The sequence below is a fragment of the Salvelinus alpinus genome, chromosome 23 (genome assembly GCF_045679555.1).
Source record: "Salvelinus alpinus chromosome 23, SLU_Salpinus.1, whole genome shotgun sequence".
Lineage (NCBI taxonomy): Eukaryota > Metazoa > Chordata > Actinopteri > Salmoniformes > Salmonidae > Salvelinus > Salvelinus alpinus.
This window is the reverse complement of record NC_092108.1, coordinates 38,003,855-38,027,415: the sequence shown is the minus strand read 5'-3', so window position 1 is coordinate 38,027,415 and position 23,561 is coordinate 38,003,855. Positions and strand designations below refer to the sequence as shown.

The 23,561-nt window shown below is 44.7% G+C and overlaps 1 protein-coding gene across 2 annotated transcripts in view; it reads left to right on the top strand.

Annotated features, from left to right (window-relative positions):
• Positions 1-23,561, top strand: part of LOC139550910 (glypican-5-like) — a 245,809-nt gene that overhangs the window by 80,457 nt on the left and 141,791 nt on the right. Inside the window, exons 4-6 of one of the 2 annotated variants that reach the window (XM_071362167.1) lie at positions 17,155-17,324; positions 20,084-20,143; positions 21,044-21,166. In XM_071362167.1, the coding sequence (XP_071218268.1) occupies positions 17,155-17,324; positions 20,084-20,143; positions 21,044-21,166 (353 nt within the window). The remainder of the gene's footprint in view (positions 1-17,154; positions 17,325-20,083; positions 20,144-21,043; positions 21,167-23,561) is intronic. The other variant, XM_071362168.1, reaches the window with a different exon arrangement.

The window sequence follows — 23,561 nt, the reverse complement described above, 5'->3', positions numbered from 1 at the left end:
CTTTCCAGAAGACACTGGGAGCCAAATTCACCTTTCAACAGGACAATAACCTAAATACAAGGCCAAATCTACGCTGGAGTTGTTTACAAAGAAGACATTGAATGTTCCTGAGTGGCCTAGTTACAGTTTTGACTTAAATCGGCTTGAAAATATATGGCAAGAATTGAAAATGGCTGTCTAGCAATGATCAACAACTAACTTGACAGAGCTTGAAGAATTGTAATAATGCGCAAATATTGTACAATCGAGGCATGCAAAGCTCTTAGAGACTTACCCAGAAAGATTCACAACTCTTATTGCTGCCAAAGGTGATTCTAACATGTATTGACTCAGGGATGTCAATCAATATGCAACGATTTCTATAAACATGTTTTCACTCTGTCATTATGGGGTATTATATGTAGATGGGTGAGAGAAAATACAGTATATTTAATACATTTTGAATTCAGGCTGTAACACAACAAAATGTAGAACAAATCAAGGGGTGTGATGATCTCATCAATGGCCTGTAAGAGGGAATGGCAATCATACCTCTTCCACCTGTATTGTAATCGCGTATTATATTTAACAGTATTGTATTGTACTTATGCATCGAAGTGGTCCTGTACATGGCTCAGTTCATAAGAGCATGGTGTTAGCAACAACAGAGTTGTGGGTTCGATTACCACTGCGGTCACATATCAAAATGTGTGGACTGTTGGCACTTTGTATAAAATTGTCTGCTACGTAAATAGCATATATTTTGGTATTACAATACTGTATTGGCCAATGCAATTTTAGTGTGAACCCACCCCCATCAAAAACACCCCAGCAACTTAATTTGGGATGTTTACTGCATAGGGATATATTTCCTTCTTGTTTTGGACTTTCTGGAGTATCGTATTTGTATTGTATTGCTATTGTATTACTGCACTGTAGGAGCTAGAAACACAAGAGTTTCACTGCACGTTCTGTGACATCTGTGTACGTGACCAATAAACATTGATTTGTTACATACAGTACATTTCTGTGCTTGTCAATATCAGATTTTTTTTAAACGTACTGTGAAGTGAAATCATAATAGTCATCATCATAGTAGTACATTCGAGTGTATATTATAAGTTTTATGTGTCTACTTTACAGACATACAAATCTGAGGGGGCACGTACCCCTGTGCCCCCTATGTGCCCCCTAAGTGTTACCAGTTTGGAGTTTCGAAAATTCACCACATACTTGTGAAAATAGTCCCAAAGAGATTACATTTTTTTATTGCTTGTTAAAATAACTAAATTGAGAAGATATCATTATGTTATGTTTCGTGACGAGAAACCAATGTACTCATTATATTTCACAGTAAACATATATTTTGGGTCAATGCGCAATGAAAGATTTTGAATGGAAGACTGGCTGGGTTACAAGTGTTACCAGTTTGGAGTTTTGTACAAAGAGTTTTGAAAATTCATCACATACTTGTGAAAATAGTACCATAGCGATTAAAATTGCATTGCCACTGAACTGAATGTATTCCAAATACATAGGAGGAAAAAGGATTCTACTTGGTAAATATAAATATTGTGTGTGTGTGTGTATGACCTCACCAAGGGGACCAGTACTTAACATCGTCGGGGCTGTAGTGGTGCGGGTCAAGAGTTTCAAGTGTCCACATCACCAACCAACTATCATGGTCCAAACACACCAAGACAGTCATGAAGAGGGCATGACAAATCCTTTTCCCCCTCAGGAGACTGAAAAGATTTGGCATGGGTCCCCAGATCCTCAAAAAGTTATACAGCTGCACCATCGAGAGCATCCTGACCAGTTGCATCACCGCCTTGAATGGCGACTGCTTGACATCTGACCATAAGGCGCTACAGAGGCTAGTGCGTACGGCCCAGTACGTCACTGAGGCCAAGCTTCCTGCCATCCAGGACCTATATAATAGGCGGTGTCAAAGGAAAGCCCATAAAATTGACAGAGACTCCAGTCACCCAAGTCATAGACTGTTCTCTCTGTTACCGCACGGCAAGCGGTACCGGAACGCCAAGTATAGGACCAAAAGGCTCCTTAACAGCTTCCACCCCCAAGCCATTAGACTACTGAACAATTATTCAAATGGCCATCGAACTATTTACATTGAACATTGAACCCCCCCCCCAGCCTGTCCATCCATCCGTCCATTTGTTTTGTACACTGCTGCTACTCGCTGTTAATTATCAATGCATTGTCACTTCACCCCCACCTACAGTGGGGAGAACAAGTATTTGATACACTGCCGACTTTGCAGGTTTTCCTACTTACAAAGCATATAGAGGTCTGTAATTTTTATCATAGGTACACTTCAACTGTGAGAGACGGAATCTAAAACAAAAATCCAGAACATCACATTGTATGATTTTTAAGTAATGAATTTGCATTTTATTGCATGACATAAGTATTTGATACATCAGAAAAGCAGAACTTAATATTTGGTACAGAAACCTTTGTTTGCAATTACAGAGATCATACGTTTCCTGTAGTTCTTGACCAGGTTTGCACACACTGCAGCAGGGATTTTGGCCCACTCCTCTATACAGACCTTCTCCAGATCCTTCAGGTTTTGGGGCTGTCGCTGGGCAATACGGACTTTCAGCTCCCTCCAAAGATTTTCTATTGGGTTCAGGTCTGGAGACTGGCTAGGCCACTCCAGGACCTTGAGATGCTTCTAACGGAGCCACTCCTTAGTTGCCCTGGCTGTGTGTTTCGGGTCGTTGTCATGCTGGAAGACCCAGCCACGACCCATCTTCAATGCTCTTACTGAGGGAAGGAGGTTGTTGGCCAAGATCTCGCGATACATGGCCCCATCCATCCTCCCCTCAATATGGTGCAGTCGTCCTGTCCCCTTTGCAGAAAAGCATCCCCAAAGAATGATGTTTCCACCTCCATGCTTCACGGTTGGGATGGTGTTCTTGGGGTTGTACTCATTCTTCTTCTTCCTCCAAACACGGCGAGTGGAGTTTAGACCAAAAAGCTCTATTTTTGTCTCATCAGACCACATGACCTTCTCCCATTCCTCCTCTGGATCATCCAGATGGTCATTGGCAAACTTCAGACGGGCCTGGACATGCGCTGGCTTGAGCAGGGGGACCTTGCGTGCGCTGCAGGATTTTAATCCATGACGGCGTAGTGTGTTACTAATGAATTTCTTTGAGACTGTGGTCCCAGCTCTCTTCAGGTCATTGACCAGGTCCTGCCGTGTAGTTCTGGGCTCATCCCTCACCTTCCTCATGATCATTGATGCCCCACGAGGTGAGATCTTGCATGGAGCCCCAGACCGAGGGTGATTGACCGTCATCTTGAACTTCTTCCATTTTCTAATAATTGCGCCAACAGTTGTTGCCTTCTCACCAAGCTGCTTGCCTATTGTCCTGTAGCCCATCCCAGCCTTGTGCAGGTCTACAATTTTATCCCTGATGTCCTTACACAGCTCTCTGGTCTTGGCCATTGTGGAGAGGTTGGAGTCTGTTTGATTGAGTGTGTGGACAGGTGTCTTTTATACAGGTAACGAGTTCAAACAGGTGCAGTTAATACAGGTAATGAGTGGAGAACAGGAGGGCTTCTTAAAGAAAAACTAACAGGTCTGTGAGAGCCGGAATTCTTACTGGTTGGTAGGTGATCAAATACTTATGTCATGCAATAAAATGCAAATTAATTACTTAAAAATCATTCAATGGGATTTTCTGGATTTTTGTTTTAGATTCCGTCTCTCACAGTTGAAGTGTACCTATGATAAAAATTACAGACCTCTACATGCTTTGTAAGTAGGAAAACCTGCAAAATCGGCAGTGTATCAAATACTTGTTCTCCCCACTGTATGTGGTTATACCACATTGGTTTGACCTGTAAATGAGTCATGATGCAAGTGTGTTCTGTTATTCTGTGCAAGATGGATTATTGTTAAAAAGGTAATTAGCAAATGGTTTTATCCAATGTGAAATACAGTAAGCACATATTCAGTATGTGACTTTAAGTGGCATGGGGAATAACCCCACAACCCTGATATTAGCAACAAATGATCCAACCAACTGAGCTATTGGATGCAGGAAAACTTTCCCTTTGAACCAGCAACCTAAGGATTGCGGTTGTATCAGCTACAGTCCTCCGCTCTAGACAGGTGAGGAACATAGCTCAGAGGTGTATGTGAAAGAGTATGTTCCTGTGTCCAAATCAAAAGTAGATGGCTGTAATTCCTACCATGAAGCCTTGAAAACATCTACCAAAGCTTGAGGATAAGGTTCTCTCCTTCGAGACCGATTTCAGCTTTTTCACCTACAGTCCTCTGCTCTACCCACTGAGCAATCAAAGGGGTGTTTGTGTGACTGTGTTTACAATCAGCATTATTGACTGTGAGCATTGAGTTGTGAGTGGCATGTGGACTTTGGCAGAGCTGGCACAGATGGGTGTTCTCATGGTTGAACACACTGGCAGTGTATGCATGGATACGGTGTGTGTGTGTGTATCCGTGCATGAGTGTGACATCTTTCCAGAATGCAAAACAGCCGTAGACAATAGGGGGCCAAACTGTCCTGAGAGCAGTGCATTTGGGGTTGAGAGGGGGCTGCACAGTGATTCCTGCAATAAGACCATCAAAAAGTCAGCCAAAAGCTGGAGGAAAAGGTTTCCTCCTTTGAGACGGATTTGAATCAGCAACCTAAGGATCTCTGTTTTCCCACATTCAGTTCTCCACTCTAACAACTGAGCTATCAAAGGGGTGATGGTGGGGGTAGTCAAAAATGTGAGCTGTGAGTGGACAATAGGGGGCAATCACTAGTGGACAATGGAGCCAAACTGTCCAGACATCCCCACCCAAAACTGAACAATGGATTACAGTTTCCCCTGGTCCATAGACTACTTTCAGGGTGAGGAACCATCTAGCATCATGTTGTGAAATACATTACGTCCCCTTCAATATGCTCTGGTCGGTCAGGTTGAAATTGTACATATAATTCAAATGAACAAGATCCAGAAAAAGGTTTTCCCCTTAGAGACAGATTTGAACCAGTGACCTAAGGAACTCTGCTTTTGTAACTACAGTCCGCCGCTCTACCAATTGAGCTATCGAAGGGGTGATTGTGAGTTAGTCAACAGAAAAAATGAAAGCGTCAACAGTATTATGTGTGCGTTGGGAGTGAACCATTGGCAGTAGACTATAGGGGCCCAAACACCCCCCACCCCTTCACCGAATGCAGTGTGTTGGGGTTGAAAGGGGGCTAGAGTTTAGATTTTTGGCCTGATCCCAGCGGGACCTGTCAGCCCAACGGGGCTGAACATCCTTGGGCTATGGGCCAGTCAGGCTTCAATTTTCAGGCCCAATCAAAACTCTACACATGATCCAAAAAAGAGCCATTGGACGCAGGAAAAAGTCTCCTCCCTGGCTCAGATGTGCTGCTGAAGGATGATGTTCCTGTGTGTCCAATTCAAAGATGGCTGGATGCGATTAATGCAGTGAAGCCATGGAAAAAGTCTCCTCCTTCAAACCAGCAACATAAAGATCCCTGCTCTTGCGCCTACAGTCCTCCGCTCTATCAACTGAGCAATTGAAAGGGTGTTTGTGACTGTGCATTTAGAGTTAGCAGTATTATAGAACGGGGTTTCCCAAACTTGGTCCTGCCCCCCTGTGTGCACGTTTTGGTTTTCTCTGCTATTGCGCCTACAGTCCTCTGCTCTACCAACTGAGCTTTCAAAGGGGTAGCTGGGCTTGAGTGACTGTGTGTTTAAGGTCAGCAGTATCATCTGAGCTCTATTGTAAAGCTCTTTAAAAGCTGTGAGTGGCCTATGCACTGGTGCACCATTCCCATGGTTTCACACACACTGGCAGAGGATGTGTGTGCAAGCACACACATGGAGCGTTAACACTGTTCAAAATGTGATAAGTGTGATAAGAGGCGCCGACAGAGATGGTCGCCTTAGGTCCTTAGGAAACTATGCAGTAATTCATTTTTTAATGTATTATTTCTTACATTGTTAGCCCAGAAAATCTCAAGTGTTGAGAGAACTACTGGATATATCAAGAACTACTGGATATAAAAGCGACGTCACCTCACCAACAGTACGACCAGGAATACGACTTTCCTGAAGCGGATCCTTTGTTTGGACCTCTACCCTGGACATGGGATTTAATCCCAGAGGCCGACCCAAAACAACGCGGTCGCCGCAGGAGAGGCAGACGGAGCGGCCTACTGGTCAGACTTAGAAGGCGAGCACACAATCCACCGCTTCCGAGCATATTACTCGCCAATGTTTTCTTCACGCATCGCGCCGACAGAAACAAACATCTCTCTGGTAAGAAGAAGGGCGGGGGTGTATGCCTTATGATTAACGACTCATGGTGTAATCATAACAACATACAGGAACTCAAGTCCTTTTGTTCATCTGACCTAGAATTCCTTACAATCAAATGCCGACAGCATTATCTACCAAGAGAATTCTCTTCGATTATAGTCACAGCCGTGTATATCCCCCCCAAGCAGAAACCTCGACGGCACTGAAAGAACTTCACTGGACACTATGTAAACTGGAAACCATATATCCTGAGTAGAGGTCGATCGATTAATCGGAATGGCCGATTTCAAGTTTTCATAACAATCGGAAATCGGTATTTTTGGGCGCCAAACTTTTTATTTTATTTTATTTTTTTACACCTTTTATTTAATCTTTATTTAACTAGGCAAGTCAGTTAAGAACACATTCTTATTTTCAATGACGGCCTAGGATCGCCTCGGCAGAAGATTTTTAACCTTGTCAGCTCGGGGGATCCAATCTTGCAACTTACAGTTAACTAGTCCAATGCTCTAACACCTGATTACATTGCACTCCACGAGGAGCCTGCCTGTTACGCGAATGCAGTAAGCTAAGGTAAGTTGCTAGCTAGCATTAAACTTATCTTATAAAAAACAATCAATCAATGACTGTCATTGCTCCAATGTGTACTTAACCATAAACATCAATGCCTTTCTTAAAATCAATACACAAGTATATATGTTTAAACCTGCATATTTAGCTAAAAGAAATGCAGGTTAGCAGGCAATATTAACCAGGTGAAATTGTGTCATTTCTCTTGCGTTCATTGCACGCAGAGTCAGGGTATATGCAACAGTTTGGGCCGCCTGGCTCTTTGCGAACTAATTTGCCAGAATTTTACGTAATTATGACATAACATTGAAGGTTGTGCAATGTAACAGGAATATTTAGACTCATGGATGCCACCCGTTAGAAAAATACGGAACTGAATAAACGTTTTGTTTTTGAGGTGATAGTTTCCGGATTAGTCAAAGGTATATGGTTTAGAGAGAAATAGTCGACGCGTTATAATTCCTGTAATAACTTGCGGCTGAACTTGAAAGGGGTTCCTTCGTTATTTTACCGTTCATGACTTCCATAGAGAAGGTCTTGATCTACTTCAAATAAGGTCTGTGTTTCGCGGAGGAGCAGACTGACAGGGGACCATGCAGACAAGCTCTGCTTTCTGCACAACCTAAAACTTCTTAACTGGGAATATTGAAGACCCATGAAAGCTGGTGATTCGTTTTAACATATGTTCTCATGTTATTTGAGACTAAATTTATTTTATTTATGTATTATATTAAGTTAAAATAAAAGTGTTCATTGTTCATTCAGTATTGTTGCAATTGTCATTATTACAAAATTGTGTGTTATTACAAAATTATTACAAAATGATATATATATATAAATACATATTTTTTATTTTATTTTTTTAATCGCCGATTAATCGGTATCGGCTTTTTTTGTCCTCCAATAATCGGTATCGGTATCGGCGTTGAAAAATCATAATCGGTCGACCTCTAATCCTGAGGCTGCATTTATTGTAGCTGGGGATTTTAACAAAGCTAATCTGAGAACAAGGCTTCCTAAATTCTATCAGCATATGTGCGACACGAGCCGGTAGCATTCTGGACCATTGCTACTCTAACTTCCGCCCTGCATACAAAGCCCTCCCCCGCCCTCCCCCACCCTCCCTTCAGCAAATCTGACCATGAGTCAATTTTGTTGCTCCCAGCATATAGACAGAAACTAAAACAGGAAACGCCCATGCTCAGGTCAATCCAACGCTGGTCTGACCAATTGGATTCCACGCTTCAAGATTGCTTTGATTACGTGGACTGGAATATGTTCCGGGTAGCCTCAGACAACAACATTGACGTGTACGCTGACTTGGTGAGCGAGTTTATTAGCAAGTGCATCGGTGATGTTGTACCCACTGTGACCATTAAAACCTTCCCTAACCAGAAACCGTGTATTGATGGCAGCATTCGCGCAAAACTGAAAGTGCGAACCACCTCTTTTAATCATGGCAAGGTGACCGGAAACATGACGAAATACAAACAGTGTAGCTATTCCCTCCGCAAGGCAGTCAAACAAGCAAAGCGTCAGTATAGCGACAAAGTAGAGTCGCAATTCAATTACTCAAAACACGAGACATATGTGGCAGAGTCTACAGTCAATCACGGATTACAAAAAGAAAACCAGCCCCATTGCGGACATTGACGTCTTGCTCCCAGACAAATTAAACAACTTCTTTGCTCGCTATGAAGACAATACAGTGCCACTGACACGGCCCGCTACCAAAGCCTGTGGGCTTTCCTTCACCGTGGCCAATGTGAGTAAAACATTTAAACGTGTTAACCCTCACAAGGCTGCCGGCCCAGACGGCATCCCCGGCCGCGTCCTCAGAGCATGGGCAGACCAGCTGGCTGGTGTGTTTACGGACATATTCAATCAATCCCTATCCCAGTCTGCTGTGCCAACATGCTTCAAGATGACCACCATTGTTCCTGTACCCAAGAAAGCTAAGGTAACTGAACTAAATTACTATTGCCCCGTAGCACTCACTTCTGTCATCATGAAGTGCTTTGAGAGAGTCAAGGATCACATCACCTCCCCCCTACCTGATACCCTAGACCCACTCCAATTTGCTTACTGCCCCAATAGGTCCACAGACGACGCAATCGCCATCACACTGCACACTGCCCTATCCCATCTGGACAAGAGGAATACATATGTAAGAATGCTGTTCATTGACTACAGCTCAGCATTTAACACCATAGAACCCTCCGAACTCGTCACTAAGCTCGAGACCCTGGGTCTCGACCCCACCCTGTGCAACTGGGTCCTGGACTTTCTGACGGGCCGCCCCCAGGTGGTGAGGGTAGGAAACAACATCTCCACCCCGCTGATCCTCAACACTGGGGCCCCACAAGGGTGCGTTCTCAGCCCTCTCCTGTACTCCCTGTTCACCCTTGACTGTGTGGCCATGCACGCCTCCAACTCTATCATCAAGTTTGCAGACAACACTGCAGTGGTAGGTTTGATTACCAACAACGACGAGACGGCCGACAGGGAGGAGGTGAGGGCCTTCGGAGTGTGGTGTCAGGAAAACTTCAGGAAACAGCAGAGGGAGCATCCCCCTATCCACATCAACAGGACCGCAGTGGAGAAGGTGGAAAGTTTAAGTTCCTTGGTGTACACATCACGGACAAACTGAAATGGTCCACCCACACAGACAGCGTGGTGAAGAAGGCGCAACTGTGCCTCTTCAACTTCAGGAGGCTGAAGAAATTTTGCTTGTCACCTAAAACACTCACAAACTTTTACAGATGCACAATAGAGAGCATCCTGTTGGGCTGTATCACCGCCTGGTATGGCAACTGCTCCGCCCACAACCGCCACAAGGCTCTCCAGACGGTAGTGCGGTCTACACAACGCATCACCGGGGGCAAACTACCTGCCCTCCAGGACACCTACAGCACCCGATGTCACAGGAAGGCCAAAAAGATCATCAAGGACAACAACCACCCGAGCCACTGCCTGTTCACCACACTATCATCCAGAAGGTGAGGTCAGTACAAGTGCATCAAAACTGGGTACAATTGCATCAAAGCTGGGACCGAGAGACTGAAAAACAGCTTCTATCACAAAGCCATCAGACTGTTAAACAGCCATCACTAACACAGAGAGGCTGCTGCCAACATACAGACTCAAATCTCTGGCCACTTTAATAAATGTAATAAATATATTTAATAAAAGTATCACTAGTCACTTTAAATAAAGCCACTTTAGTAATGTCTACATACCCTACATTCCTCATCTCACATGTATATACTGTATTCTATAACATCTACTGCATCTTGCCGATGCCGTTCGGCCATCGCTCATCCATCTTATTCATCCCTTTACATTTGTGTGTATAAGGTAGTCATGGTGAATTTGTTAGATTATTTGTTAGATATTACTGCACTGTTGGAACTAGACGCCCAAGCATTTCGCTACACTCGCATTAACATCTGCTAACCATGTGTATGTGACCAATAACATCTGATTTGATTTGAAATGCAAACCAATAGTGGACAAAATGTAAAGAGAACATCCCCAGAATGCAGTGCCATCAGGTAGATGCAGTACAACATTTCTTCTCTCAAGCCAGATTTTGAACCAGCAACCTAAAGATTGCTGTTATTTAATCTACACACCACCACTCTACCGACTGAGCTATTGAAGGGTAGCTCTGTGAGTAGTGTCAGCAGTAGGCTATTGTCTGTGCTGCCTATGCATTGGCAGATACAGGTACTCCGTTCCTATGGTTTAAAAAGTCGGTCAACCAAAAAAACTACTTCTCTGGTTGAAAGTGGCATTGATTGACCCTAGTGCCAAAATTGACTACAAAGTGTAAATAATAGAATTTTGTTCATAAAGTGAGTTTTTTTCCAAACCTCAGATTTTCTAGATTTAAGGAAAACAATTATGTTCCTAAATCATTGGATATTTGATGGTGTTGGCTTTTGATTTCAGCCATGCCTAATCATGTCCACTTGCCCACTATCACGTGATGGTAGCGCCTTGGGAGAATTGTCACGCGCGCAGAAAACAGCTGTGCTGTGGGAGTTCTGTCCAACCTTAGTAGCAGAATCAACCTGCAGCCTTCCCATTAACAGACGGCAGGAAATGACGTGGAAATAGCCATTCGCACGCATCACCTCGGACTTGTTAACGGGACAAAACAATACATAGACAGAAGGAGACTTGGTGTTTATAAAAAGGGCTTGGGGTTTTTCCAACTCAAGCATCCTCATGTTCGTCAGCTAACGTAAGCGTCGCAAACACAACTGGCATCAAAGACACTGATGCTCTTAGAAAGCAGGACATTGTCAGAGCTTTTGGGATTCTTGATCAATCACATTCGCGTTGTCCAGCCGCCTCACGCGGTTGCTAAGCCATTCGTCATGCGTATGGTGGCTGTTTGGGATATGTAGTAAAGAGGAACACACAACGGTGACGAACATAACAAACCCACTTCAAGCTCTTGTTGCTTCTAGCATTTCTCAATCGGGACGTGGAAAAGCAAGACGAAATGAGTTCAGCCCCCCTGTAACACACAAGTAACAGTGGACAAACTAACAGTGGACAATAAGGAGCCAAATTAGCCAGAAAACAACCCCACCCCGCACCCCTGAAAAGACCTTGGGAGAGTCGGCCAAAAGCAAGAGAACAGGGTTTCCTCCTTCGTACCAGCAACCTAAGGATCTGTGTTTTCCCACAGTCCTCTGCTCTACCAACTGAGCTATCCGAGAGGTTTGTGAGTGGCTGTCCAGAATGTTTGTGAGTGGCTGTCCAGAATTCAAACCAGCAGTGGACAATAGGGGGCCAAACTCGCTGGACAACCCCCCCCACCTACCCAGAATGCAATCGGAGAGGGAGGCTGAGAAAGTTACCCTGGCTGATCCCTAGATAAACAAACCAAGATGACAGCCTGGGACCACCACTGTTTTCTGTAAGGCAATACTCCCCTAGAGCCTGGGATGGCCTGGGACGGCCTGGGATGGACTGGGATAGGTCGGACACTCTCTAGTTCATTCCCTCGCTCTCTGCTCCTCTCGTCTCAACTCTCTGGCCCCGGAGTAGACCAGGGATATATGAGATGGAGACGATACATAAACACAAGTGTGGGGGATTATAGACATATAGATACACGCACGCACGCACGCACACACACACACACACACACACACACACACACGCAGGCAGGCATACAAATGCAGGCAGGCATACAAATGCGAACACACACATATGCAGGCATACAAAGGCGAACACACACACACACATATGCAGGCATACAAATGCGAACACACACACACATGCAGGCATACAAATGTGAACACACAGGTACAGAAGCATATACAGAACTTATAGTAACACACACATGCTCCCGTCACCAATTTCATCGCCCTCTTCCCAAATGTATAGAGAACGCAAGTCTTTGTTTTCCCCATAGGCTGAACAGTTTGGCATAGGGCATCAGACCATGGCATCCTATGCCATCATTCTCCAGGAAGTCACCGGAGGAATGCCTGAAATGGAATAGCTGCCATTTGAAAGATTTAACAAGGACAAACAGGTGGTTAAACACACACACGCACTCGGGCTTCCATTCCCATGCCATCACTGAGGTCGGGAGATAATTGACTTATTGTTGCATTGTAGTCTGTGCCATCCGTCAAGCTGTCCTCTGATTGGGCAATGGGATTATGAGGTCAATCCGGACATCATATCTAGCTTCTAAGGCTATTTCTCTCTGTTTGTCCCTGTTGTGGCCCCAAACTCTCTTAATATTTATTTTCCGTATCATTTCTGTTTTTAGTGGATTATGTTTATTCTCCCTACCATTACTTTTTGTTTTGTTTAAATAGCTACATGTTTAGTTAGGCGTCCGACTGATTTGTGCCCATGTTATTGTTTTGAAATGACGACCTCAGCCCGTCTCTACAGGACACTTCACTGACAGAAACCCCTTGTCTTGATCTCCTGAACTGGGTGGTATTTATTAGGGTACACCGTGGCAAAATGTTTTGTAACGGAAAGGCAAAACGAGCATTTCTTTTTGGACAAGTTCAGGCAGTTCCTCCCTGTTTCAGTCCTTTTTCCCTCAGTTTGGCGCCCAATGAACACAGCCCAGGTTTTGTTGTGAAAGAGAAAGAACAGAACACACACACGTGTTATCGACTTTCTCTTCCAACTCATATTTTGGAGGGAACGTTTACATATTTGTCTCTACAAAACAAACTTTTCATTCTGGAGACAGGCGAGACATGGCGTTTGATTCCGCCAAATTTCAACACTTATGAAAGAATGAGAAAAAAGCGAATCCCAAAAGTTATAATAAATCACTTTGATATAAATATTTACATATATATAAACATATATTGAAGATATACACTGAGTGTACAAAACATTAGGAACACCTGCTCTTTCCATGACATTGACTGACCAGGTAAATCCAGGATAAAGCTATGATCCCTTATTGATGTCACTTGTTAAATCCACTTCAATCAGTCTAGATGAAGGGGAGGAGACGGGCTAAAGAAGGATTTTTAAGCCTTGAGACAATTGACACATGCATTGTGTCTGTGTGCCATTCAGAGGGTGAATGGACAAGACAAAAGATGTAGGTGCCTTTTGAATGGGGTATGGTAGTAGGTGCCAGGCACACCAGTTTGTGTCAAGAACTGCAATGCTGTGTGATTCCTGTGTGTATCACGGAAATCCAGCCAACTTGACACAACTGTGGGAAGCATTGGAGTCTACATGGGCCAGCAACCCTGTGAATCGCTTTCGACACCTTGTAGAGTCCATGCCCCGACAAATTGAGGCTGTTCTGAGGGAAAAAGGGGGTGCAACTCAATATTAGGAAGGTGTCCCGAATGTTTTGTACACTCGGTGTATGCTTTTGGTAACCAATGATAACGTCCCTTAGTGTAGTCTAGTCTGCATAGATACATGTACAGTATTGGCTTGACTATGCCACTCTGTTCAGCTTAGCTAGGAAGTGTTGCTGTGTACGAGACTGTGTATTCAGCTGTGTTGTCTGTTTGGTTTAGTCTTTTAGTAGCTTGTCAAACTCCCTCCAGTTCCCTCTGATGGTGTCTGCGACAGATCCCCAGGCTCTTGTCCCTGTCTGGATCTGCTGTTGGACAATATTGTCCAATCGTGTGTGTGTGTGGGCGTCAGGAGAATGCCAGTCCTGTAATAGCGATGGGTATTAATACTGGGGAGTCTGGGTGCTCCTGCCCTGCCCCTCCACACACCTGCCCAGTCTGCCAGGCAAGCCAACTAGACACACACACAGGCCCAGTCTGCCAGGCAGGCCCAGACCTCCCTGGCAGTTTGAATATGTCACAACAGGACCCTGTGGTGTCTGAATACGACCCAAACTGGTCTAGAGGGATATAATCAGTAGAAAGAGGGGGTTGGTGTGTCCGTGTGTCTGTCTGTGTCTGTGCGTGTGTTTGAGCCGTAGTGGTTGGTTTGAATCCAACATGAATTAGCATGGATTTTTATAGTTCTACTGCTTGGAAAGACAAGACTTTTTACATTGTTCGTTTCAACTTGGCTTAAGAAACGATCTGGCAGTACGGCAACTGCAACAAAACCATGTGCTAATCAACAAAGAATTAAAAGTGTCTCGATCAGTACACATTAGCTTCCCTCAAGTGTTCTAGCTTGGATTATTTCATAAAACAAACAGTTTACAAGTTTACAATTTACAAGTGTTCCAACAAATGTTTGCCTTGCGGAGCGCGTGGGGGCGGTCAGTATGTAAATTGTTTTGACATTTTAATTGTTTGAAAAACTGCATGGAATAATACAAACAGAATACAATTTTAGCATTTTTGGCTCCTCCACCGTTGTTCGCCGTAAAATGGTTGCTACCTTGCATGTCGTTTGATTGCCCCTGCAGCTCTATAGTCTGTGTGTGTATGGGTGTGTGCATGCCAGTGAGTGTGCATGTCTGTGTTTGTGTGTGTGTGTGTGTGTGTCTCTGTGTGTGTGCATGTGTGCATGCTAGTGAGTGTGTGTGTGTGTGTGTGTGTGTGTGTGTGTGTGTGTGTGTGTGTGTGTGTGTGTGTGTGTGTGTGTGTGTGTGTGTGTGTGTGTGTGTGTGTGTGTGTGTGTGTGTGTGTGTGTGTGTGTGTGTGTGTGTGTGTGCTATATTTTATGGGTCCAGGGGACTTCAAGGGTAATGTAATAACACAATCATCTCCCCAATGGCCCAAGTCTGCCTCTCTTTGCTGCTCCACAGCTGCTCCTGTGTGTGTATTGACTGAAAGAGAGGGGGAGAGAAAGGCGCGGGGGAGGTAGAGAAGGGGGGGGGGGGAGAGAGAGAAAGGGGGAGAGAGAGAGAGAGAGGAGAGAGGGGGGGAGAGATAAGGGGGGAGAGAGAGGGGAGGAGAGAGAGAGAAAGGGGGAGAGTTGAAGAAAGAGAGATACAGAGAGAGGGAGAGAAGAGAGAGAAGAGTTGTAGAGAGGTAGACAATGTGCCAGTACTGTATAACTCCGTCTCTCAGTGACTCACTCCCTCACCAGGACATGGCCTGTGTCGCTCAGCAGGTCTCTGGTAGAGGCCTGCATGGTCCAGTGTTCTCAGTCAGGAATAGCCCTGCTGTTATGCAGAAACCTCCATTTCAATTGCCTTTATAGGGCACATGTGCTGACTTATATTCATAACACACACACACACGCACACACACACACATCCTCCTAGCCCCAGAGGCTAACGCTATTTATAAGCCGCCCCGTTGGCACATATGGGCTCTGACGACCTGCGGTTTTGAAGTTGTTACGCATATTTCTCCTTTTCCCCTCTCTGTTTGGTATGGAAGAAAGTGCATGTTTATGTTTTGTACATTCCATTGTTTAGTTTTCCGATAGGCACACAGTGTCTGGGAGGTCTGGGCTGGCTGGTGTGAAGAAGTGTATGTGTGTTTGTGTGTTTGCGCCTGGAGTGTTCACTAGCTCTCCTAAACAGGTCCCGTACTGTAGGAGTGAAGCGTAAATACTTCAGCAGTGTCTTTGATGTTCCCGCATCACATGCATATTGCATTAGAAAAGCCATTGCTGAAGTCCACTTAAGACGTTATTACACTTACTCTGCTCCAAGAGCAGTGATGCAAGTTTCTTCTTATGTAACAAAGAGCTGAGGCATTTATGTAAACCTACGCCAGGTGTCCGGCTTGCTTCGTCATTTGTAAGTTACAGAGCCTTGTCGTAAGGCTGTCGGAAGTGTGAGATCTGCCGTACCTCATTTTGAAAGTACACATTCAGTATAGGCGATGTATGACAGGAGGCAAGGAGAGCAGTAAGTTATAGCCTAATGACATTGGGTTGTCAGGACAGCGATAGAATGACCCCTCCAGACAGAGACAGACAGTGAGGATGATGAGGTGCTTCTCTGTACTCCACCAGACGTGGTGTTGGTGCAGCTCACCATTAGACTGTCCATCTACCTAATAGAATAACATTTAATAACACCCAAGTCTTTTAAGCCAATAAGACACCATTGATTTGGATTGTGGGGGCGGTCACTGCATGACCTGTCTGTCTCATAGAGCCATTCAGAGTTTTAATGGCCCAGTGGAGATATACTCATCGTTAACAGCACACACACACGCACGCACACACACACACACACACACACATACACACATGTCAGTCTTGGCAATAACTCTCTCATTTGTCCTTGTCCCCCTCCAACGTCTCCGTGTCTCCATGAGCCCTATGTTCATTCTGTCCCCATCGTTCTTTCTCCAACTTCCAACTCTCTGTTCTCTGCTTCCCAGTATGTGTGTGTGGTTTAGACACCATTCCCTTTATAAAGCCACTTGTTTTTTTTCTGTGACACCCGCAGGTGGACAAGGGTGTGTAGACATTGTGCCGTGTGTCAACCCCCGTGTGTTTCTCCCTCCTGCAGGTGGACAAGGGTGTGTAGACATTGTGCCGTGTGTCAACCCCCGTGTGTTTCTCCCTCCTGCAGGTGGACAAGGGTGTGTAGACATTGTGCCGTGGGTCAACCCCCGTGTGTTTCTCCCTCCTGCAGGTGGACAAGGGTGTGTAGACATTGTGCCGTGTGTCAACCCCCGTGTGTTTCTCCCTCCTGCAGGTGGACAAGGGTGTGTAGACATTGTGCCGTGTGTCAACCCTCGTGTGTTTCTCCCTTCCTGCAGGTGGACAAGGGTGTGTAGACATTGTGCCGTGTGTCAACCCCCGTGTGTTTCTCCCTCCTGCAGGTGGACAAGGGTGTGTAGACATTGTGCCGTGTGTCAACCCCCGTGTGTTTCTCCCTCCCTGCAGGTGGACAAAGTGTGTGGTCGGTCAGCCAAGGAGCCCCGCACCAGCGTCCACCCTGACCCCGCCCCAGATGTCACGACCTCCACGGTGACATCATCGACCGTCCCTCCCTCCGACCCCCCCTCCATCCCCCCACCAGAACAGCTGATGGGACAACTTGCCCACCTGAGGAGGTAAGGCCGGGCCAGACAGCTGGGACAAAAGTTCTTTTCAGATCCGAAACACCTGGGAAATCAGATTCTTTCTTCGACATTAGATTTGCAACTTTTCGGTTTCCATTATCCTCGTGTGAGTCACATTCTCACTGCATGTTAAATAGGCAGAATAACCTATTGGTTTTCTGTCAAATACTTGACATGCACTTGATTTAACCCAGTGTGCTGGGATGGCGGAGCTGTGCACGTTAAATCAAGCACATCTAATGTTTTTGAAAGGAAAACGATAGGTACTTGATCTAAGTCTGGTGACAGATGAACATCATGTGACCGTCATAAATAAACGTAAAGAAATGTACATCATGTGATAGCCAAGGGAATTATGGACTTTGAGATTCTTGGCGCGATCTTAAATGACAATTTATTCATCTATACAGTACATATAGTATAGTGATTCTGCCACATACACACTCACACAGACATACTGTGTGTTACACACTCCTCTCACACGGTCCGATTCCCCCTCTACCTCGTCCTTTGAGGCACCCGGTGCCCACAGCAGCTGGCAGGGCAGTGCCCACAGGGAGGGGGGAAGATTAATACTGACAGACCGCTTCCTGTTTACCCAGACTACCATAGCCCCAGCTCAGATCAGCTGCCCACCTCAGTGCTATCACATAGACATAGACATAGGCACACACAGACACACAGTCACACAGTCACATATTAGGCATTAAGGCACACTCACTCACTCACTCACTCACTCACTCACTCACTCACTCACCCACTCACTCACTGACACAGACACCCAGGTATTGTCACAACCGTCGTCAGGGAAATGACCGGACCAAGGTGCAGCGTGGTACATTTCTTTTTATTTATGAATGTCACCAACAAAAACAACAAAAACGAACGTGAAGCTGACTAGGGCTATACAGGCCACTAACACAGACAACTACCCACAACTAAGGTGGAAAAACAGGCTGCCTAAGTATGATTCCCAATCAGAGACAACGATAGACAGCTGTCCCTGATTGAGAACCATACCCAGCCAAAACATAGAAACAGAAAACATAGAAATAAAGAAACTAGAATGCCCACCCTAGTCACACACTGGCCTAACCAAAATAGAGAATAAAAGCCTCTCTATGGCCAGGGCGTGACAGGTATTGTGGTGCCAGTCTAGCTGACGGTCTTGCCCTGGCGCTGCCACCCTGCTCCATGCCAACAGTATCCAGCACCCAGCCCTCTGCCAGCCTACCCACAGCCCAGTGGGCAGTATCCTCATCACACACAGCAGTTTACACTGGCAGAGGCACAAGGCCAGTAGCCACTGGAGGGAATGGAAAGGAATATGATATAGTGGAATAACAAGGAAAATGGAATTTGACATAAATATATTGTAGTTTAATTGTATTATGATAACACAGAATGGAGTAGAGAGGAGTGGACACTCATTTTATGACTTATACTTTGTTTCCAGTTAAGTTTAATATATTTGTTTGTCGAATGGGATAGTTCCCTTGGTTGAAAATTAAAGGACATTTTCATTTCAGACAACAATCTAATTTCCAGACAACAATCTAATTTCCAGACAACAATCTAATTTCCAGACAACAATCTAATTTCCAGACAATCTAATTTCCAGACAATCTAATTTCCAGACAATCTAATTTCCAGACAACAATCTGATTTCCAGACAACAATCTGATTTCCAGACAACAATCTGATTTCCAGACAACAATCTGATTTCAAGACAACAATCTAATTTTCAGACAACAATCTAATTTCCAGACAACAATCTAATTTACAGACAACAATCTAATTTCAAGACAACAATCTGATTTCAAGACAACAATCTAATTTCCAGACAACAATCTAATTTCCAGACAGTAATCTAATTTCCAGACAACAATCTAATTTCCAGACAGTAATCTAATTTCCAGACAAGAATCTAATTTCCAGACAACAATCTAATTTCCAGACAAGAATCTAATTTCCAGACAGTAATCTAATTTCCAGACAGTAATCTAATTCCCAGACAACAATCTGATTTCCAGACAACAATCTAATTTCCAGACAACAATCTGATTTCCAGACAACAATCTAATTTCCAGACAACAATCTAATTTCCAGACAGTAATCTAATTTCCAGACAACAATCTAATTTCCAGACAACAATCTAATTTCCAGACAGTAATCTAATTTCCAGACAGTAATCTAATTTCCAGACAACAATCTAATTTCCAGACAACAATCTAATTTCCAGACAGTAATCTAATTTCCAGACAACAATCTAATTTCCAGACAGTAATCTAATTTCCAGACAACAATCTAATTTCCAGACAACAACCAAATTTCCAGACAACAATATCAATTTACTTTGTGAAAAAGGGGTAGTACACACATACAGTTGTGTTGTATTCTCAAATTTGAATTGAATTGCTCACTTGTATGACTTTCAATAGCTGTTTTAACATTGTCACGTGGGACAACAAATGAGTGTCTCAACCTACTGTGCGGGGTGTGTGGGAGGGGTGTGTGTGGTGTGTTTGGTGGGTTTTTTGGGGTGTTTCCCACCCTGACCTCTGACCTCTGCATGTGCATGACTCACCCTTATCCAGGGTCGTAAACTGACTATGTCTTCCTCTCCCTCCCCTCCTTGTTTTGTCTTGCCCTCATTTTGTCCCTCCCCCCGTTTTCTTTGTTTTCTCTCCCTGCACCTTTCCTGCTTGTGTCATCCCCCCCTCCCCCCCCCGGACTCCTTCCATCCTCAGTTCATTCCCCCTGAAACCCTCCAAGAACGATAAACCTAGAAGTCTGAAAAAGATCTCTAGGTAAGCATGACCAAACAACCCACCCACCCGGTGAATGACAACTACCTTTCTCTGTCTCTGCTTCTCAGTCTCACATATGTATGTCTGTCTTTGTCTTTGTCCGTGTGTCTTTCTGTCTGTGCCCTCTGTTTCTATATCTCTGTCTCTGTCTCTGTCTCTGTCTCTGTCTCTGTCTCTCTCTCTCTCTCTCTCTCTCTCTCTCTCTCTCTCTCTCTCTCTCTCTCTCTCTCTCTCTCTCTCTCTCTCTCTCTCTCTGTGTGTGACAGCACTATGTTGTCATCAGTATTGGATCAGGCTATGATGTCTCTCAACATATGTGTGTGTGTCTGTCTGTCTATCTGGCTAGTGACAGGTGATTAATGATATGGTTTAACCCTTCATAATCCCCTCGTCATTCATTAGGATCCCATTCGCGGCCCACCCCTAACGGGGGGCTCTGATACTATCATCATGACAGCCCTGACTGATGGGGTCCTAACAGCATGTGACCTCACATGACCCCTCCTATTGGAGTTCCCCTGTCTCTTGGGTGGCCGTAACAGGTGCCTGATCAGAATTATTCTCTTGTTTGGCCACCAGTCACTACAGCATATATATTATTTTCAATGTGTTTAAAGATCTATGGGAACTATATTTCTTTAGGTTCGACAGTATTCCTTTAGGTTCTGTCTATGCACCTGTCATTCTATTAACACATTCATATCATGATTACATATCATATGTAGTTGGGTGGTAACCATAGACGTTACAGTATGCTGTGTTTCTTATAACATAGCTTATAACATACCCTGACTCTCACCCCTCTGTCCTCTGTCCTCTTTCCCACCTCTCTATCCATCCTTTCTCTATTCTGTCGCTCTCCGTCCTTTCTGTTCTCTCCATCCTCTCTTTCCCTCTCAGGGAGTTTCTGAGCTACATCCAGCGCTATAAGTCATTCTTTGCAGTGCTTCCAGAGATGCTGTGTGAGGGAGAGATGGTGGTGGACGACTTTACCTGCTGGAGCGGAGACGACGTGGTGGAGAGGTAAGACTGAAGAGAAGGAAAGAGGGATGGGGGATGAGAGAGGAGGATAAAGGAGTATAGGTGATGTGTGAGACGACGTGGTGGAGAGGGCTATCTGTTATCTGGAGAGATACGACTGGAGGAAAAAAAAATACCGGGAGAGGGGGGGGGGGGGGGGGGTTAGAGAGAGGAAGGAAAGAGAGAGGGGGTCGAAGAGGTAAGACAGGGAAGATGACCACTCAGTGTTGTTTAGAAGCTCATACGCTGCCCTACTCTACTGGGTCTGCTGGTAGAGTGTGTGTTTGTGGGTGTGTTGTGTGTTGGTGTAATAAGCCTGTGTGTGGTATTATGAGGCTGTTGTTGATTAGCGAGGGAATGTGGAAGTCATAAGGAACATCTTTCCCTGTTGGACGAAGGATAGCACTGGCTTGCTTTTTGTCTGTCTGTCTGTCTGTCTGTCTGTCTGTCTGTCTGTCTGTCTGTCTGTCTGTCTGTCTGTCTGTCTGTCTGTCTGTCTGTCTGTCTGTCTGTCTGTCTGTCTGTCTGTCTGTCTGTCTGTCTGTCTCTCTCTCTCTCTCTCTCTCTCTCGTTCTTATTTATGAGCTGTTTGTTTGGTGCTGATCTTCCTGTACGTGGCTGTGTGGGATCCACTCATCACCTGGACATTAAACCACTGCCATGTGTGTCTTTGCACGTGTGTATGCATTTGTGTGAGAGAGTGTACATACGTGTGTGTGTATGAGCAAACGCTGATCTGTAACTTATTCCATCTCTGGAACGGCTTCATAAGCGTTTCTAGAACGTTCTCTTCCCTATGCAATTATGACAACACTGGGGCCTGCGGTGGCCCCTGCCTGGCTTCAGTTACCATGGTACACACACACACACACACCACACACACACACACACACACACACACACACACACACACACACACACACACACACACACACACACACACACACACACACACACACACACACACACACACACACACACACACACACACACACAGACAGACAACCCTGGCCATCCATCTGATAGTGTTTGTCCTTGCTATGCTATTGTTTTAGTTTGGCCTCGTCGTCCATACTGCTTGTCTCTTAGTCTGTCCCATGGGGATTGTGGGAGTAGAGGGCACTGTGCTTCTGATGAAAGGAACTCTTATTTTTTGTCTCTACTCTCCCCTTCTCCACTCTCCCCTTCTTTTCTCTCTTTTTTTCTTCTCTGGCACTGAGAGAGACCAAAAGAGAGAGAGAGAGAGAATGACAAAGGGAGGGAGGGAGAGAGAGAGGCAGAGAGACAGAGAGAGAGACAGAGAAAAGAGGCCCAGTTCCTGACTTTATGCACTTAAAAATGTATCATTGGCTCTTAGAGAGACCACACATTCATCATGTCAAGCATTCTGACACAGCATGTCTCTCAGTGAAAACAACCCTGGTGTTCTCTGTTACCACGAACATATGAGAGGAGAAGAGAGGGGTAGAGAGGAGAAGAGAGGGGTAGAGAGGAGAAGAGAGAGGTGGAGAGGAGGCACATAGAGTGCTGGAACACAACACCAGGCTAAACAAATGAAATCATCCCTCAGCTTTGAGAAGACATGGTTCATCTGACACTTTGAGAAGACATGGTTCATCCGACACTTTGAGAAGGCATGGTTCATCTGACAATTTGAGAAGACATGGTTCATCTGACACTTTGAGAAGACATGGTTCATCTGACACTTTGAGAAGACATGGTTCATCTGACACTTTGAGAAGACATGGTTCATCTGACACTTTGAGAAGGCATGGTTCATCTGACACTTTGAGAAGACATGATTCATCTGACATTTTGAGAAGGCATGGTTCATCTGACACTTTGAGAAGACATGGTTCATCTGACACTTTGAGAAGGCATGGTTCATCTGACACTTTGAGAAGACATGGTTCATCTGACACTTTGAGAAGGCATGGTTCATCTGACACTTTGAGAAGACATGGTTCATCTGACACTTTGAGAAGACATGGTTTATCTGACACTTTGAGAAGACATGATTCATCTGACATTTTAAGAAGACATGGTTCATCTGACACTTTGAGAAGACATGGTTCATCTGACACTTTGAGAAGACATGGTTTATCTGACACTTTGAGAAGACATGGTTCATCTGACACTTTGAGAAGACATGATTCATCTGACATTTTAAGAAGACATGGTTCATCTGACACTTTGAGAAGACATGGTTCATCCGACACTTTGAGAAGACATGGTTCATCTGACACTTTGAGAAGACATGGTTCATCTGACACTTTGAGAAGACATGGTTCATCTGACACTTTGAGAAGACATGGTTCATCTGACACTTTGAGAAGACATGGTTCATCTGACACTTTGAGAAGACATGATTCATCTGACATTTTAAGAAGACATGGTT